This window comes from Pelobates fuscus, chromosome 13 (assembly GCF_036172605.1).
Source record: "Pelobates fuscus isolate aPelFus1 chromosome 13, aPelFus1.pri, whole genome shotgun sequence".
In the NCBI taxonomy this organism is placed as follows: domain Eukaryota; kingdom Metazoa; phylum Chordata; class Amphibia; order Anura; family Pelobatidae; genus Pelobates; species Pelobates fuscus.
The window spans coordinates 108,651,480-108,671,011 of NC_086329.1; the positions used below are offsets into that span (position 1 = coordinate 108,651,480).

Consider the following 19,532-nt stretch of genomic DNA (forward strand, 5'->3'; position numbering starts at 1 on the left):
ATTTTAGTATATTTGATCTTAAACCACATATACAGTTGTAATCAAAATTATTCGTCCCTCATTGAAAATCAGGTTTATTGTCAACATTTTGACTTTCAGACGTTTGTAATGAACAAATCAAACAAAAGCAATTTAAATGGAATAATTCTGAGACTGGAGAAGTCATTACAAGTTGAATTTCTATTTGGATTTGGGTAAACCAGTGGAAGTATTCGTTGTGTTGAGCTATTTCAATTGCTTTTGTTTGATTTGCTCATTGCAAACAGCTGGAAGTCTGTAAATGTTGACAATAAACCTGATTTTGAATAATTTTGATTATAACTGTAAATGGTTATGATTCTCCTGAATAATGAAATGAGACTGAAAACATGTTTAGTGCGTCCATATGGCCCCTACCTTCTGCTTGGAAGTAAGAGAAGGTTGTTCTGCACAGGATCCTTGTATCTTCAGGACGAGCTAGTAATTGGTGATGGCCTTACCTGGATCAATTTGTGCTTTACTTATTTTTCTTAGTTCCTACCTGATAGAATGCATTTTGTCACACTGGCAGGCCTTGTCACAGCGCAGCCCGTAGCGATCGGCGGAGCACATTCGCTCTTCGCAGTTTGCCCCAGAGAAGCCGGCCTCACACAGACACCCTCCATGGACGTGAAAGCAACGCACGGCGTTCACACAGTCACAACTCTCTTTGCAATCCCTGCCATATTTCCCAATTGGACATTCTTCCCTGCAGCTTCAGGGGAAAAAAAGACAGCACAATGTACAGCACTACGGAATCTGATGGCGCTATATAAATAATACAATAATAATAATAATGTACAGAAAAACGCAATCAGACATCACTTACAAGGTTATTCACTATAGTGAGGATTGTTGGGAATTTCAAATCTCAGACACAATTCTCATAGTCTGCTATGCTTAGACTTTGGCTATTTACTGTTACTGAGAAAAATATAATCAGCCGTCACCCAGTGTACCGATAAAACCTCAGGTAATGCTTTAATCAGCTTATTGAAGTGGTTTGTGTGTGAAGAATGTGTCCTACTAAATAGTGATTTGTATTTGTATTTTTTTATTTGGTGGTGGAGTGCCCCTTCAAGGAATTCTATCTGCTGAACCCCTTGTGATTATACCAAGGACTTTATCACCACCCTGTATGAGATTGTGCAGACCGGCAGCCTTTGTCCCATTGACCTCGTTGTATCGGTGTTAGACCAGAAAGCAGGCCACATTGTACCAGTACCATTGACCTCGTTGTATCAATGTTAGAACAGAAAGCGGGCAACGTTGTACCAGTCCCATTGATCTTGTTGTATCGATGTTAGACCAGAAAGCAGGCCACGTTGTACCAGTCCCATTGACCTTGTTGTTTCGATGTTAGACCAGAAAGCAGGCCACGTTGTACCAGTCCCATTGAACTCGTTGTATCGATGTTAGACCAGAAAGCAGGCCACGTTGTACCAGTCCCATTGACCTTGTTGTATTGATGTGAGACCAGAAAGCAGGCCACGTTGTACCAGTACCATTGACCTCGTTGTATCGATGTTAGACCAGAAAGCAGGCCACGTTGTACCAGTCCCATTGACCTTGTTGTATCGATGTTTGACCAGAAAGCAGGCCACATTGTACCAGTCCCATTGACCTTGTTGTATTGATGTGAGACCAGAAAGCAGGCCACGTTGTACCAGTCCCATTGACCTTGTTGTATTGATGTTAGACCAGAAAGCAGGCCACGTTGTACCAGTCCCATTGACCTTGTTGTATCGATGTTAGACCAGAAAGCAGGCCACGTTGTACCAGTCCCATTGACCTTGTTGTATCAATGTTAGACCAGAAAGCAGGCCACATTGTACCAGTCCCATTGACCTTGTTGTATTGATGTGAGACCAGAAAGCAGGCCACATTGTACCAGTCCCATTGAACTTGTTGTATCGATGTTAGACCAGAAAGCAGGCCACGTTGTTCCAGTCCCACTGACCTCGTTGTATTGATGTGAGACCAGAAAGCAGGCCACATTGTTCCAGTCCCACTGACCTCGTTGTATTGATGTGAGACCAGAAAGCAGGCCACATTGTTCCAGTCCCACTGACCTCGTTGTATTGATGTGAGACCAGAAAGCAGGCCACGTTGTACCAGTTCCACGGATTGACCACACTGCTTGTGCTTTTTCCCACGAGCTGTTATTGTTTCCTAACAACTCTTGGCGTTCTCTCCTCCTGTCCAGGTTTGCAGCTGCAGATCTCCGCACTCATCACATTTTCCATCAGAACTTTTGGCGAACTGTGTGTGCAGCAATGTATGTGTGTGTTTTTTTTATATTTAGCTAGTGCTTTCTGTTACCGGATTACGTCAGCATGTCTAGCATCTAAAGGTTTGTGACATACCTTAGCAGACAGGTATGTACTACTCACACTGACACTTACCCATCACCTTTGAACCCAAGGGAGCAGTCACATTGCCCGGTTTCCGGATCGCATTCCCCACCATTGTGACAGAGACATTCCTGTTCACAGTTGCGTCCGAAGAAGCCCCGTGGGCACCGAATGGAGCAAACTGGACCCTGGTGGGGGGATAAGTTAATGGAGACTTAAGAGAGGAGGAGTGTGTGTTAATGGAGTAAAGTATTAATAAGGCAACAGAAAAAAAAAGTAATTCATACAACAGAGAGAAAATATGTTACGCAGGCGTTCGGACAACGCTACGTGACGCATCATGCAGGTTTTGTTTCTTTGTACCTTCCGCAGAATGACATGGAGAGCGACAATGTAATACCCAGAATGCACCTTCCTGGACCTGCTATGGGACCAAGCAGTTACCTGACACCCCACTGTGTACGTACTGGTACTGATAGGATGAGAGACACGTCAATTACCCCTCTATACCTGATCTCACTAAACACAGACGGTCTGCAGAATCTGAGTTATAATCCGGTGTCATGGCTGCTTTATGTCTGTAATACGGAGGATTTGGGCAGACAAGATGGGCCAAACGGTTCTTATCTGCCATCACATTCTATGTTTCTATGAGACGCACATCATGTCTTTGCTATGGCTGGCATAGAAAGTTAAGGGCTGCCGAGCTGGGAATCTGACAAAGCATTTCTTACCATCCATCCCGGTGGGCAGCGACACTGGCCGGTGTCCTGGTTACAGATCCCTCCGCTCTGACACGGGCACTGCTCGGGACACTGAAACGTAGACGGCTGGAGTTTGGTGCAGTGGATCTCACAGCTGGAAACGGAGCACAATATGTTTTATTTCAGTGTGAGAAGCCAGAGAATGGCAGAACTTACAGGAGATATGTGGACTTAGTGACTTCATCAATGAAACGTCCAGTCACTGGTGTACATACCGCGGGCGCAGGGGCTCGACTGCCCTGAGGACCCCTGCGACCGGGTACCCGCCATCATCTTTTGCGCCGTCCAAGGGGTCCCTCAGGGGCCAGTGCTGTCAGGGCCACCCTATGGATATGGATTGTCAGGGGGCCCGGTCAGCGCTGGGCGCTCTAGCAGCGTGACCGGGCCCCCTGTGATGAGATCACACAGAGCAGGGAGGAAGTGACTGCCCCAGTCACTCCTCCCAGCATACTGAGAGCCTGCGCGGGAGGAAGAACAGCCCCCACTGAACCCCAGGGAATGTCACCCTCCTGCACCTAAAAGGTAGGAAACAGGAGGGTGACTTAAACATGTTGTGTGTTTGTATGTATGTGTGTATGTGTCTGTCTGTGTGCCTGTCTGTCTGTATGTATGTATGTGTGTGTCTGTATGTATGTGTGCCTGTTTGTATGTATGTATGTGTGTGTCTGTATGTGTGTGTGCCTGTCTGTATGTATGTATGTGTGTGCCTGTCTGTATGTGTATGTGTGTCTGTTTGTATGTATGTATGTGTGCCTGTTTGTATGTATGTATTTGTGTCTGTATGTGTGGATGTATGTGTCTGTATGTGTGTGTGTGTGTGTATGTCTGTGTGTGTGTGTGTGTCTGCCTGTATGTATGTGAGTGTGTGTGCGCTTGTGTGTGTGTGTGTCTGTATCTATTTATGTGTATTTATGTATGTGTCTGTATGTATGTATGCCTGTCTGTATGTGTGTGTGTGTCTGTCTGTATGTTAGTGTCTGTCTGTCTGTGTCTGCATGTGTGTATGTGTGCCTTTCTGTTTGTATGTATGTATGTGTGTGTGTCTTGTGTGCCTGTATGTGTGTGTGTGTCTGTCTGTATGTATGTATGTGTCTGTGTGTGTGCCTGTCTGTGTCTGTGTGTGTGTCTGTGTCTGTATGTATCTGTCTGTATGTGTCTATGTGTGTGCGTGTATGTGTGTGTGTCTATGTGTGTGTGTGTGTGTGTGTGTCTGTCTGTCTGTATGTGTATCTGCATGTATGTATGTGTGCCTGTTTGTATGTATGTATGTATGTATGTGTATGTTTGTATGTATGTATGTGTGCCTGTTTGTATGTATGTGTGTATGTATGTGTGTGTGTCTGTCTGTATGTATTTGAGTGTGTGTGCGCTTGTCTGTATGTATGTGTGCCTTGTGTGTGTGTGTCTGTATCTATGTATGTGTATTTATGTATGTGTCTGTATGTATGTATGTATGCCTGTCTGTGTGTGTGTCTGTCTGTATGTGTGTGTGTCTGTCTGTGTCTGCCTGTGTGTATGTGTGTCTTGTGTGTGTGTGTGTCTGTCTGTATGTGTCTGTATGTCTGTCTGTCTGTGTGCCTGTATGTGTGTGTGTCTGTCTGTATGTATGTGTCTGTGTGTGTGCCTGTCTGTGTCTGTATGTATCTGTCTGTATGTGTCTATGTGTGTGAGTCTCTATGTATGTGTGTGTGTGTGTGTGTCTGTCAGGGGAGGGAGTAGGAGTAGGGGAATAGGGATGGGGTAAAAAATTGGGGGTAAAATGTAAAGGGGGGGGGGGGGGGGTTAGCAATGTGCTTGCTGGTTTCCATGGTGATGGTCCCACTTTTACTACATTAGATCTCTTTTACAACACTTTGATAAATCTCCCCCAATATCTCTACTTAACCAGAATAAACCAGCTCTGACCCCCGCAACATTGCGTATCAATTATTAGAATGATTCCCCTTTCTACGCAGCTTACTCTGAATTCTGTCAGTTTGTATGTTTTGTTCATTATACAGCGCTACAGATTATGTTGGCCTCTTTAAATAAAATTATAACTTACTAAGGCCCTGTGACTCCCTCAGGGCAGACACATGTCCCGTTTTCTGGGCTGCATGTGGCTCCATTTTTGCACTGACACTCAAGAGAGCACTCGAATCCGTAAAGGCCCGGATCGCATGGCTTCTCACACAGGGGGCCTTTGAAACCGGCAGGGCATATACATATTCCAGAAATAGCATCACAGGCTCCGTCATTTTGGCACGGACAGGTCTTGTTGCAGTCCAGTCCCCATTCATGTACAGCGCAAGCTGAAAATAACAGAATGTTTGGTTAGCAAATCGCGACATTCGACACACTGCTGAGGGCTAAGCCAACATTTTACACATTGGTAGCAACAATGTCAACAGATGTTACCAGGCATCCGCAGAACTGAGCTGTCATTGGTACCCAAAGTGTGATCTAGGTAACTGCCTATGGTATGAACATGATTCAATAGTTGTCTTGCACTTGATATTCGTCTAGCTTTTTCGTAATGTGAGATTTAATGAGTTTTTCATTAAACTGAGAATTATTGGGAATTGGGGAGGGATTGGCATGTTATTAGCGGACTTAGAGGAATAGTAAACTTTGCGTTTTTTTCATGACGTATTATCTTGTTCTGACCTTGCGATTCCCATGCCAGTTCCACACGGTTTCTGGGTCTTTTTGTGCTAAAATTCTGTAGCTTTAAGGGAAAATAGTAATTTAAAAGTTTTACACATCATGAATAGTGGAATTGGTCTGACCGTGTTGGCTGGCTGAGCATCATGGGAAATGTAGTCTCCGGTGCCAGTTGTAGCCCGTGACGTTCACACACATCTTGCCCACCTTGGTGAGGACCTGTTTAACATCTTTACCCACAATGCCCCTGGGTGCAGGTAAGGAGACTAATGCAGTCTATATTTACAGGAGGCTTAGAGTTCAGATGCTGCTTTGCTCAGGGAAAGAATTTAAGTTTGATTATGGGAACGTCGTAACTTGAATTACTGAAAGCATTTTCTTATTAAGTGCAATCCCTCGGGAGATCTCCCTGCGTGGGAACACATTGCTCGGGATCCTCTGAGAACTAGCGAGGATCTGCTCATAGTCTGTTACTAAAGATCATCGAACGTTATCGGTGTGGAGACTGTGTCTGGTGATAGTCTCCCTGCCAAAATATGTCCGCAAACCAAAAGGGTCAAAAAGCTAAAAATAAAAACCATGTGTTCATATAGCAGAATGTGTCGAATTCCTGAAACTAGCCATAGTAACGTCTAGCAGACATACAACCGTCGATTTAAAGGGACACTGTATGCACTGTAACTGTTCGTCTCATCGAAGTGGTTGACGAAACCGCATGCGTGGTAAAAGACGTTCAGCCACTAAAACCTGCAGACTTTCATTTTCTTTCAGCCGTTTTTAGAGGTCGACAAAGATACTGAATGTAAACGTTAATTGCGATCTCTAGAAATACAGCGTGTGATAGACTTTATTCCGATGTGACTGTTCATTTATGTCCCGGAGTTGCCATAGTTACTGAGATTTATCTCTGTTTTATTGTTTGTGGCGTGTGTTGTACGGAGGGTAATATTTCTGAGAATTTGCTAACTGGCACCAGAGATTGGTCGCATTTTGAAATGTTTCGGGCAGAATGTTTAGTGTCGATAAGTTCCTTACTTAGAATTTGCAAGTTTGCTCATTTTATTTTCCATTTATTTATTTATTTAAGAAATGCATCACAATTTCACAGTATAAATAAATCAATTCACAAATAAAAATAATAAAATCAGACAAAATATTCAGTTTTAAGTTAATCTAAAAATATATATTTTTTCCCTTTTCTGTCCATATAAACGAGTGGCCCTTAATTGTTACCAGTAGGATGTTACATAAAGAGTGGTGCCTAAATCTGTGGAAATATCGAGTATCCAAACGTGATTTTTTTTTATCTTTGTATCGCTGTTTATGTATTTTATTTATTAGTTGATTTATTTTCACTGTGATGCGTTAGGTGCAGCTTGGTTAGTGTGGATATTATTACGATTGTCTCCTTGTTAATATGAATAGTGAGTCAGTCCCCATGTGGCCCCCTGTGTCCGTATACTCACAGCTCGAGCAGTCCGCTCCCCTCCAGTTTGGCTCACACTGGCATTGGTTAGGTGCCACACAGCGGCCGTGGACACATTCCTTTTCACAACGAGCTGGGTAAAGAGAGGAGAGAGCTCACTTCATATCAAAGTTCTTTTAACCCCTTAAGGACCAAACTTCTGGAATAAAGGGGAATCATGACATGTCACACGTTTCATGTGTCCTTAAGGGGTTAAAGACAGCAGGGAACATGACCCCATCAAAGGGGGCACCAGGGTATTTTACAAATAGTTACACATCTTATTGTAAAGCGCTGCGGAATAAGCCGGCGCTATATAAATAATAACCAATAATAATAATATTAGAACATCATCGTATATAACAAGTACACTTGATTTGGAGGAAGGAGGACAAGGGTAGGGCAGAGTCAGGGCAGACATGTGGCATAGAAGAACACTAGTGGCTGGGGGGAGGGGAGCTTATAGAGGCCAGTGCTGGAGGAGAAAGGATATATCAGCCGATCCTGGGGAATGGCCAGTCAGTACTCAGTGATGATGTGTATGAAGTATTACCTAGACTGCTTGTAAAGCAATTAAATCTAGCCTTTTCCTTTATGACAAGTTATATAGTCCTTGCGCTATGAGCTACTTGAGGGGAGCCATGCTGCTACAGGCTGACGCCAACACACTGTGCGTTGACGATAGGCGGCACATTTGCACAGAATTCACATTAGCCAGCCCAGAACGCTAACAGAATATTTTTAATAAAATAGATCAGTTCTAGGTACATTTTATTCCTGCCGCCATGTTTAGTCTGTACACACGCTCCTCGTCTCCCCATGTGGATTGGGGGGTACGGTTACACCATGAATTATCCCATTGTACAGTGCTGGGGAATCTGATGGCGCTATATAAATAATAAAATAATAATAACAGTGAGAGAATCTCTGCTGTAGATTATGACAGCCAATAATATACTGCCGTTCGCTCTGTAAGAAAATGTACCGAACGAGATAACTCCATTCAGTCATGTCAGCATGATGTGTCACTATCTGTATACCACGGACAATGTGTGGCTGTGAGCCATCCTACAGAAATGGCGGCTACGGGCAGAGACGAGGAGAGTCACAGTCCTGTCGTCACATTGGGTGAAGTCACCTCTGCACATTATGGTTTGGGGGACTGTGGGTAAAACAAACTCCCATGGTACAAGAATCCAGTAATGATTCAGCCAATGTACATTGATAATAGGCCTAATGATATATTAATTTATCTACAGAGCTCAGCCTTTTATTAATCAGCTGTCTGTGGACTATTGCAGTATGTCATCAGGAACTGCATGAGAATATATTGAGATGTAGGAGATTTCTGGAGTCTGTTCTACATTGAAACCTAAAATATCATTGTTTAATTCAGGATTCCTCCATCGTTCCCCGCTGGGTTGATCTGTGGGGCCGCCATTTTGGGCCACATGCTTTCAATGACCTGCAGTGGTTGCCAGTGACCTCACTCTCTCTATGTTGTGTCCGTACAGGCTGTATAAACCAATCAGAATCCCAGATGGGAGCTACGCAGTCAATCACTAGCAGAGAGCGAGCAGGGAGGCCCGGAGCTGCTTCAAGTCTTTCCAAAAACAACAGCGAGCAGGGCTACTAATCAGCAAGGAGATTCTGTTATATGGCACAAAGCCTGAAAACTGAGCTCTGAAAAACCCAGCAGGGAGTTGGGAATAACAGACGGAGATAGGAAGCCTGCGAGGGCCTGCGCTCACTGTTACATAGCTCGATATCACTTCTTTATTACAAAGTGTCAACGGCCAGTGCTGTCTGATACAGAAACGATCTGCTCGACTTAACACATAGCACACCATCACTACTGCACGCACTTTGGCATGGCGCTGGGAGTCTGTCTCACTACATACCTGCCAACATTTCCAATGAACTGAGAGGGGGTGTGAGTGGGGGTATGGCCAGGGGCAGGCTGTTCTGAGAAACTTTAATGGACTTAAAAACAATGTATCAATTTACAGAGCTAAAATGTAATTTAAAGCAAAGACAATGTATCTTATTTCTAAACACATTTACTGGAGTTTAAAGACACATTACTGGGAGTATTATTACTGTGGGGCTCTTTTATACGCTCAGACACATTACTGGGAGTATTATTACTGTGGAGCTCTGTTATACACTCAGACACATTACTGGGAGTATTATTGCTGTGGAGCTCTGTTATACACTCAGACACATTACTGGGAGTGTTATTTCTGTGGAGCTCTGTTATACACTCAGACACATTACTGGGAGTATTATTGCTGTGGAGCTCTGTTATGCACTCAGACACATTACTGGGAATATTATTGCTGTGGAGCTCTGATATACACTCAGACACATTACTGGGAGTATTATTGCTGTGGGGCTCTGTTATACACTCAGACATTACTGGGAGTATTATTACTGTGGAGCTCTGTTATGCACTCAGACACATTACTTGGAGTATTATTGCTGTGGAGCTCTGTTATGCACTCAGACACATTACTGGGAGTGTTAGTTCTGTGGAGCTCTGTTATACACTCAGACACGTTACTGGGAGAATTATTGCTGAGGAGCTCTGTTATACACTCAGACACATTACTGGGAGTAGTATTGCTGTGGAGCTCTGTTATGCACTCAGACACATTACTGGGAGTATTATTGCTGTGGAGCTCTGTTATACACTCAGACACATTACTGGGAGTATTATTGCTGTGGAGCTCTGTTATACACTCAGACACATTACTGGGAGTATTATTGCTGTGGAGCTCTGTTATACACTCAGACACATTACTGGGAGTATTATTGCTGTGGAGCTCTGTTATGCACTCAGACACATTACTGGGAGTATTATTGCTGTGGAGCTCTGTTATGCACTCAGACACATTACTGTGAGTATTATTGCTGTGGAGCTCTGTTATACACTCAGACACATTACTGGGAGTATTATTGCTGTGGAGCTCTGTTATACACTCAGACACGTTATTGGGAGTATTATTGCTGAGGAGCTCGTATATACGCTCAGACACACCAACAATATGGAGCACCTAGAAAATAGGGACATTTGGAGAGAAACGAGGGACAGAGGATTTGGGCCCAAAATAGGGACTGTCCTTCCTAAATAGGGACACTTGGGAGGTATGTCTTCTATGCAGAGATAATGCTGTTTGCTGCTGGAGTTGGGACTCGACCTCTGTGAGCGACACTAGCCCATCCCCAGTTCCTTTAGAAAGTAAGGGGTGTTTGGGTCTAGATTCAAGCTGTGAATAAGGTGATTTTGAAGGTAAAATCATATTTTCTGATGAGTGGTACCATGAGAAATAATAATTTATATTTATCTAATGAACCCAACCCTGCCGCATGAGACACCATGCATTGCGTGTGTAAGAACAACGACATATAGATATATAAATAATAAAATAATAATAATATAATAATAATAATAATAATATATACTAATGTTGACATCCGAACATTTACTAATATGACTTACGGACACAAATCTCGTTGCTTTCGTAAAACCCCTGGCAACATCTGTACCTCCTTCGATAATCCACCTTGACACCATGGCGGTACGCTGTCCGGTACACAACCCTAAAGAAGACATGTTCGTGAGTGGATAATCTTTATAGACAATCTACAAACCATTGCAAGAGCACCTCTCCAGAATCTCTTTGTTTTTGGTAATAATATGATTCCACATTAAAATCTGTGTTAATATTACACATAGAACCACTGCGAGGTGTCTGACAAAGTGAGACAATCTCCCTGGACTGTGCACTCTCAAACTTCTCCGCCCTCACTGTGCAGCGTAATCTTTCTCCTTTCCGCATAGTATTTATATACGGGCTTAGTAAGGTTCTTCCATACTACAGACAGTGTTACTATGTATTACCCAGAGAGCAGGTTCTCCCATGCTACAGACAGTGTAACTATGTATCACAGAGAGAGCAGGTTCTTCCATGCTACAGACAGTGTTACTATGTATTACCCAGAGAGCAGGTTCTTCCATGCTACAGACAGTATAACTATGAATCTACCAGAGAGCAGGTTCTTCCATGCTACAGACAGTATAACTATGAATCTACCAGAGAGCAGGTTCTTCCATGCTACAGACAGTGTTACTATGAATCTACCAGAGAGCAGGTTCTTCCATGCTACAGACAGTGTTACTATGAATCTACCAGAGAGCAGGTTCTTACATGCTACAGACAGTGTTACTATGTATTACCCAGATAGCGGGTACTTACATGCTACAGACAGTGTTACCATGTAGTACCCAGAGAGCAGGTTCTTCCATGCTACAGACAGTATAACTATGAATCTACCAGAGAGCAGGTTCTTCCATGCTACAGACAGTATAACTAGGAATCTACCAGAGAGCAGGTTCTTCCATGCTACAGACAGTGTTACTATGAATCTACCAGAGAGCAGGTTCTTACATGCTACAGACAGTGTTACTATGTATTAACCAGATAGCGGGTTCTTACATGCTACAGACAGTGTTACTATGTATTACCCAGAGAGCAGGTTCTTCCATGCTACAGACAGTGTTACCATGTAGTACCCAGAGAGCAGGTTCTTCCATGCTACAGACAGTGTTACTATGTATTACCGAGAGAGAAGGTTCTTCCATGCTACAGACAGTGCAACTATGTATTACCCGGAGAGCAGGTTCTTCCATGCTACAGACAGTGTTACTATGTATTACCGAGAGAGCAGGTTCTTCCATGCTACAGACAGTGTTACCATGTAGTACCCAGAGAGCAGGTTCTTCCATGCTACAGACAGTGTTACTATGTATTACCGAGAGAGAAGGTTCTTCCATGCTACAGACAGTGCAACTATGTATTACCCGGAGAGCAGGTTCTTCCATGCTACAGACAGTGTTACTATGTATTACCGAGAGAGAAGGTTCTTCCATGCTACAGACAGTGCAACTATGTATTACCCAGATAGCGGGTTCTTACATGCTACAGACAGTGTTACTATGTATTACCCAGAGAGCAGGTTCTTCCATGCTACAGACAGTGTTACCATGTAGTACCCAGAGAGCAGGTTCTTCCATGCTACAGACAGTGTTACTATGTATTACCGAGAGAGAAGGTTCTTCCATGCTACAGACAGTGCAACTATGTATTACCCGGAGAGCAGGTTCTTCCATGCTACAGACAGTGTTACTATGTATTACCGAGAGAGCAGGTTCTTCCATGCTACAGACAGTGTTACCATGTAGTACCCAGAGAGCAGGTTCTTCCATGCTACAGACAGTGTAACTATGTATTACCTGGACAGCAGGTTCTTCCATGCTACAGACAGTGTTACTATGTATTACCAAGAGAGCAGGTTCTTCCATGCTACAGACAGTATTACCATGTAGTACCCAGAGAGCAGGTCCTTCCATGCTACAGACAGTGTTACTATGTATTACCCGGAGAGCAGGTTCTTCCATGCTACAGACAGTGTTACTATGTATTACCCGGAGAGCAGGTTCTTCCATGCTACAGACAGTGTTAGTATGTATTACCCAGAGAGCAGGTTCTTCCATGCTACAGACAGTGTTACTATGTATTACCCGGAGAGCAGGTTCTTCCATGCTACAGACAGTGTTACTATGTATTACCCGGAGAGCAGGTTCTTCCATGCTACAGACAGTGTTACTATGTAGTACCCGGAGAGCAGGTTCTTCCATGCTACAGACAGTGTTACTATGTATTACCCAGAGAGCAGGTTCTTCCATGCTACAGACAGTGTTACTATGTATTACCCAGAGAGCAGGTTCTTCCATGCTACAGACAGTGTTACTATGTATTACCCAGAGAGCAGGTTCTTCCATACTACAGACAGTGTTACTATGTAGTACCCAGAGAGCAGGTTCTTCCATACTACAGACAGTGTTACTATGTAGTACCCAGAGAGCAGGTTCTTCCATACTACAGACAGTGTTACTATGTAGTACCCAGAGAGCAGGTTCTTCCATACTACAGACAGTGTTACTATGTATTACCCAGAGAGCAGGTTCTTCCATGCTACAGACAGTGTTACTATGTATTACCCAGAGAGCAGGTTCTTCCATACTACAGACAGTGTTACTATGTATTACCCAGAGAGCAGGTTCTTCCATGCTACAGACAGTGTTACTATGTATTACCCAGAGAGCAGGTTCTTCCATACTACAGACAGTGTTACTATGTATTACCCAGAGAGCAGGTTCTTCCATGCTACAGACAGTGTTACTATGTATTACCCGGAGAGCAGGTTCTTCCATGCTACAGACAGTGTTAGTATGTATTACCCAGAGAGCAGGTTCTTCCATGCTACAGACAGTGTTACTATGTATTACCCGGAGAGCAGGTTCTTCCATGCTACAGACAGTGTTACTATGTATTACCCAGAGAGCAGATTCTTCCATGCTACAGACAGTGTTACTATGTATTACCGAGAGAGCAGGTTCTTCTATACTACAGACAGTGTTACTATGTAGTACCCAGAGAGCAGGTTCTTCCATGCTACAGACAGTGTTACTATGTATTACCGAGAGAGCAGGTTCTTCTATACTACAGACAGTGTTAGTATGTATTACCCAGAGAGCAGGTTCTTCCATGCTACAGACAGTGTTACTATGTATTACCCAGAGAGCAGGTTCTTCCATGCTACAGACAGTGTTACTATGTAGTATCCAGAGAGCAGGTTCTTCCATACTACAGACAGTGTTACTATGTAGTACCCAGAGAGCAGGTTCTTCCATACTACAGACAGTGTTACTATGTAGTACCCAGAGAGCAGGTTCTTCCATGCTACAGACAGTGTAATAAGAGGCTTACTTTTGCTGGTTGCAGGCTTTGAAGTAGTTCCATGTGATGTCACAGGAATCTGGGGTGAGCTGGCTGTACGGATGGGGGTACGCTTCTTTTACGGCTGTGGTAAAGCTGGGGAACAAGACACATTGACATGACACACACGTAGCCAGTGACACTTTGTCCAATGCATCATGTAATAAAGGATAATTTAATGCCTGTTTCTACCCCCTTGGCAAACAGGAACATCCTACGTCTCTGTATTCTAAGTGATATCGCTGTGCGGGGAGATTTATCAAAAGTGGAGAAATCCCCATAAAATGTGTTTAATAACTCCATCAACTTCCATAGTGACAGCGCCACTTTGAATTCTTTGTTTCAGAGTTTCCCAAATGAATGTCTTTATATATATATTTACGGTTTACTTACTTTGCTTAGGCTGACCGTTATATTGCCATCACTAAGTGCACAGGATTGGCATACAGTTTTGATAGTGAGCTAAAGGATAAATGTAAAAATGTTGGTTCACTGTAACTGGCCATCAGTTGGACACAGTAAACTCTGCGTGTTTCAGTTGGATAACTCCCACCTGGGGTATGCAGTTAGCTTAGGGAGCGTTGTTGCTGGGATATAAGAAGACTGCCCTGATGCTGATATAGGGGGTGATTCTGTGCATCATTCAGAGTAGAGAGAATGCAGGTTTCTATGGGGTCTGGCTTTCTCTCTGGGGAGTTTGATTGCTCTATCCGTGTTTTCCATGGGTTGCCATTGGGTATTCCAGAGAAGTTCTATAGAATATACAGAAATCTTCATCTCACCCTTACAGTTAGACCAATTCCAGCCTAAAACCATGATCTCCAGACACTGAGTGACTGTGCTGGCACTGACCCAAATTCTATTATTATTATTATTATTATTATATTATTATTATATTATGATTATTATTATTATATTATTATATTATTATTATTATATTATTATTATTATATTATTAGTAGTATTATTATATTATTATTATTATTATTATATTATTATTATATTATTATAATATTATTATTATTATATTATTATTATTATTATTCTATTATTTGTATAGGTCACTTTATTTTCGGATGTGCTTCTGCTATCCATCTAGCAAGGCTTTTGTTTGTGAGGGAGATCATTGACCCCAAAGCTCTGAAATGAAACCTCGGGAAGCAGGAAGGTCTGCGACGATCATCTGTTTCCTCGCAGTGCGGATCCGAACACTGGATTCTAAACACCAGCCGATACCTTAGGAATACACTGTGCCTGTAACGTTGTTTCCTTACCTTTCCCAATAACTGCAAACATTTGGATCTGTGGGACTGAGCGCAGTGCCAGCTCGTATCTGGGAACACAACCAAAGGAGTATCACGGCAATCCATGCCCGACACGTGTCCATCCTGCAAAGCAATCAGAGCGCAGGTTAATGACGGCAAACATGGCGGTATCCAGACATTGTAACATCACATGGGGCTGTGTAACGGTGACTGTTACTGTTTAAAATACTCGACAGAGAAAAAAATTACATTTGTAATATACCTGCACTTCAATGACTCGCCATTTCCAGTATTTAGGCCTCATTTCTAATTGTATTATTATTTTAAAAGGGAAGCGTCCAATTACAATAAATAAAATAAATTGCATTCGGCAGAACTCTTGGGCAGCAGACATTTGGTGAGCCTTTTGTGTGCTATACACGATGGCTAGGCTTTCTAGGACTTGCAGCTGCAGTACTGGCTAGTGTAGTTCTAATAGAATCAATGTCTGAGTGTATAACAGAGCTCCACAGCAATAATACTCCCAGTAATGTGTCTGAGTGTATAACAGAGCTCCACAGCAATAATACTCCCAGTAATGTGTCTGAGTGTATCACAGAGTCCCACAGCAATAATACTCCCAGTAATGTGTCTGAGTGTATAACAGAGCTCCACAGCAATAATACTCCCAGTAATGTGTCTGAGTGTATAACAGAGCTCCACAGCAACAATACTCCCGGTAATGTGTCTGTGTGTATAACAGAGCTCCACAGCAATAATACTCCCAGTAATGTGTCTGAGTGTATAACAGAGCTCTACAGCAATAATACTCCCAGTAATGTGTCTGAGTGTATAACAGAGCTCCACAGCAATAATACTCCCAGTAATGTGTCTGAGTGTATAACAGAGCTCCACAGTAATAATACTCCCAGTAATGTGTCTGAGTGTATAACAGAGCTCCACAGTAATAATACTCCCAGTAATGTGTCTGAGTGTATAACAGAGCTCCACATCAATAATACTCCCAGTAATGTGTCTGAGTGTATAACAGAGCCCCACAGTAATAATACTCCCAGTAATGTATCTGAGTGTATAACAGAGCCCCACAGCAATAATACTCCCAGTAATGTGTCTGAGTGTATAACAGAGCTCCATAGGAATAATACTCCCAGTAATGTGTCTGAGTGTATAACAGAGCCCCACAGCAATAATACTCCCAGTAATGTGTCTGAGTGTATAACAGAGCTCCACAGCAATATTACTCCCAGTAATGTGTCTGAGTGTATAACAGAGCTCCACAGCAATAATACTCCCAGTAATGTGTCTGAGTGTATAACAGAGCTCCACAGCAATAATACTCCCAGTAATGTGTCTGAGTGTATAACAGAGCTCCACAGCAATAATACTCCCAGTAATGTGTCTGAGTGTATAACAGAGCTCCACAGTAATAATACTCCCAGTAATGTGTCTGAGTGTATAACAGAGCTCCACAGTAATAATACTCCCAGTAATGTGTCTGAGTGTATAACAGAGCTCCACATCAATAATACTCCCAGTAATGTGTCTGAGTGTATAACAGAGCTCCACAGCAATAATACTCCCAGTAATGTGTCTGAGTGTATAACAGAGCCCCACAGCAATAATACTCCCAGTAATGTGTCTGGGTGTATAACAGAGCTCCACAGCAATAATACTCCCAGTAATGTGTCTGAGTGTATAACAGAGCCCCACAGCAATAATACTCCCAGTAATGTGTCTGAGTGTATAACAGAGCACCACAGCAATAATACTCCCAGTAATGTGTCTGAGTGTATAACAGAGCTACACAGCAATAATACTCCCAGTAATGTGTCTGAGTGTATAACAGAGCTCCACAGCAATAATACTCCCAGTAATGTGTCTGAGTGTATAACAGAGCTCCACAGCAATAATACTCCCAGTAATGTGTCTGAGTGTATAACAGAGCTACACAGCAATAATACTCCCAGTAATGTGTCTGAGTGTATAACAGAGCTCCACAGCAATAATACTCCCAGTAATGTGTCTGAGTGTATAACAGAGCTCCGCAGTAATAATACTCCCAGTAATGTGTCTGAGTGTATAACAGAGCCCCACAGTAATAATACTACCAGTAATGTGTCTGGGTGTATAACAGAGCTCCACAGCAATAATACTCCCAGTAATGTGTCTGGGTGTATAACAGAGCTCCACAGCAATGCTCCCAGTAATATGTTATTACAGAGCTCCACAGCAATAATACTCCCAGTAATGTGTCTGAGTGTATAACAGAGCTCCACAGCAATAATACTCCCAGTAATGTGTCTGAGTGTATAACAGAGCCCCACAGCAATAATACTCCCAGTAATGTGTCTGAGTGTATAACAGAGCCCCACAGCAATAATACTCCCAGTAATGTGTCTGAGTGTATAACAGAGCTCCACAGTAATAATACTCCCAGTAATGTGTCTGAGTGTATAACAGAGCCCACAGCAATAATACTCCCAGTAATGTGTCTGAGTGTATAACAGAGCTCCACAGCAATAATACTCCCAGTAATGGGACTGAGTGTATAACAGAGCTCTACAGCAACAATACTCCCAGTAATGGGACTGAGTGTATAACAGAGCCCCACAGTAATAATACTCCCAGTAATGTGTCTGGGTGTATAACAGAGCTCCACAGCAATAATACTCCCAGTAATGTGTCTGAGTGTATAACAGAGCCCCACAGTAATAATACTACCACCTAACAGAGCTACACAGCAATAATACTCCCAGTAATGTGTCTGGGTGTATAACAGAGCTCCACAGCAATGCTCCCAGTAATACGTTATTACAGAGCTCCACAGCAATAATACTCCCAGTAATGTGTCTGAGTGTATAACAGAGTTCCACAGCAATAATACTCCCAGTAAAGTGTCTGAGTGTATAACAGAGCTCCACAGCAATAATACTCTCAGTAATGTGTCTGCGTGTATAACAGAGCCCCATAGCAATAATACTCCCAGCAATGTGTCTCCGTGTATAACAGAGCTCCACAGCAATAATACTCCCAGTAATGTGTCTGGGTGTATAACAGAGCCCCACAGCAATAATACTCCCAGTAATGTGTCTGAGTGTATAACAGAGCTCCATAGCAATAATACTCCCAGTAATGTGTCTGAGTGTATAACAGAGCTCCACAGCAATAATACTCCCAGTAATGTGTCTGGGTGTATAACAGAGCTCCACGGCAATAATACTCCCAGTAATGTGTCTGTGTATAACAGAGCTCCACAGCAATAATACTCCCAGTAATGTGTCTGAGTGTATAACAGAGCTCCACAGCAATAATACTCCCAGCAATGTGTCTGAGTGTATAACAGAGCCCCAAAGTAATAATACTCCCAGTAATGTGTCTGGGTGTATAACAGAGCTCCACAGCAATAATACTCCCAGTAATGTGTCTGGGTGTATAACAGAGCTCCCCAGCAATAATACTCCCAGTAATGTGCCTGGGTGTATAACAGAGCTCCACAGCAATGCTCCCAGTAATACGTTATTACAGAGCTCCACATCAATAATACTCCCAGTAATGTGTCTGAGTGTATAACAGAGTTCCACAGCAATAATACCCCCAGTAATGTGTCTGAGTGTATAACAGAGCCCCACAGCAATAATACTCCCAGTAATGTGTCTGAGTGTATAACAGAGCTCCACAGCAATAATACTCCCAGTAATGTGTCTGGGTGTATAACAGAGCTCCACAGCAATAATACTCCCAGTAATGTGTCTGTGTATAACAGAGCTCCACAGCAATAATACTCCCAGTAATGTGTCTGAGTGTATAACAGAGCTCCACAGCAATAATACTCCCAGCAATGTGTCTGAGTGTATAACAGAGCCCCACAGTAATAATACTCCCAGTAATGTGTCTGGGTGTATAACAGAGCTCCACAGCAATAATACTCCCAGTAATGTGTCTGAGTGTATAACAGAGCTCCACAGCCATAATACTCCCAGTAATGTGTCTGAGTGTATAACAGAGCTCCACAGTAATAATACTCCCAGTAATGTGTCTGAGTGTATAACAGAGCTCCACAGCAATAATACTCCCAGTAATGTGTCTGAGTGTATAACAGAGCTCCACTGCAATAATACTCCCAGTAATGTGTCTCAGTGTATAACAGAGCTCCACAGCAATAATACTCCCAGTAATGTGTC

The 19,532-nt window shown here is 42.9% G+C and overlaps 1 protein-coding gene across 3 annotated transcripts in view; it reads right to left on the reverse strand.

Annotated features, from left to right (window-relative positions):
• PEAR1 (platelet endothelial aggregation receptor 1) overlaps nt 1-19,532 on the reverse strand; it is a 100,369-nt gene that overhangs the window by 22,970 nt on the left and 57,867 nt on the right. For all 3 annotated transcript variants that reach the window (XM_063439904.1, XM_063439903.1, XM_063439902.1), the window contains 8 exons: nt 15,361-15,474; nt 14,078-14,182; nt 10,747-10,847; nt 7,246-7,338; nt 5,181-5,427; nt 3,107-3,230; nt 2,424-2,560; nt 521-733 (listed from right to left, as the gene is read on the reverse strand). In XM_063439904.1, coding sequence (XP_063295974.1) covers nt 521-733; nt 2,424-2,560; nt 3,107-3,230; nt 5,181-5,427; nt 7,246-7,338; nt 10,747-10,847; nt 14,078-14,182; nt 15,361-15,474 — 1,134 coding nt within the window. The remainder of the gene's footprint in view (nt 1-520; nt 734-2,423; nt 2,561-3,106; nt 3,231-5,180; nt 5,428-7,245; nt 7,339-10,746; nt 10,848-14,077; nt 14,183-15,360; nt 15,475-19,532) is intronic.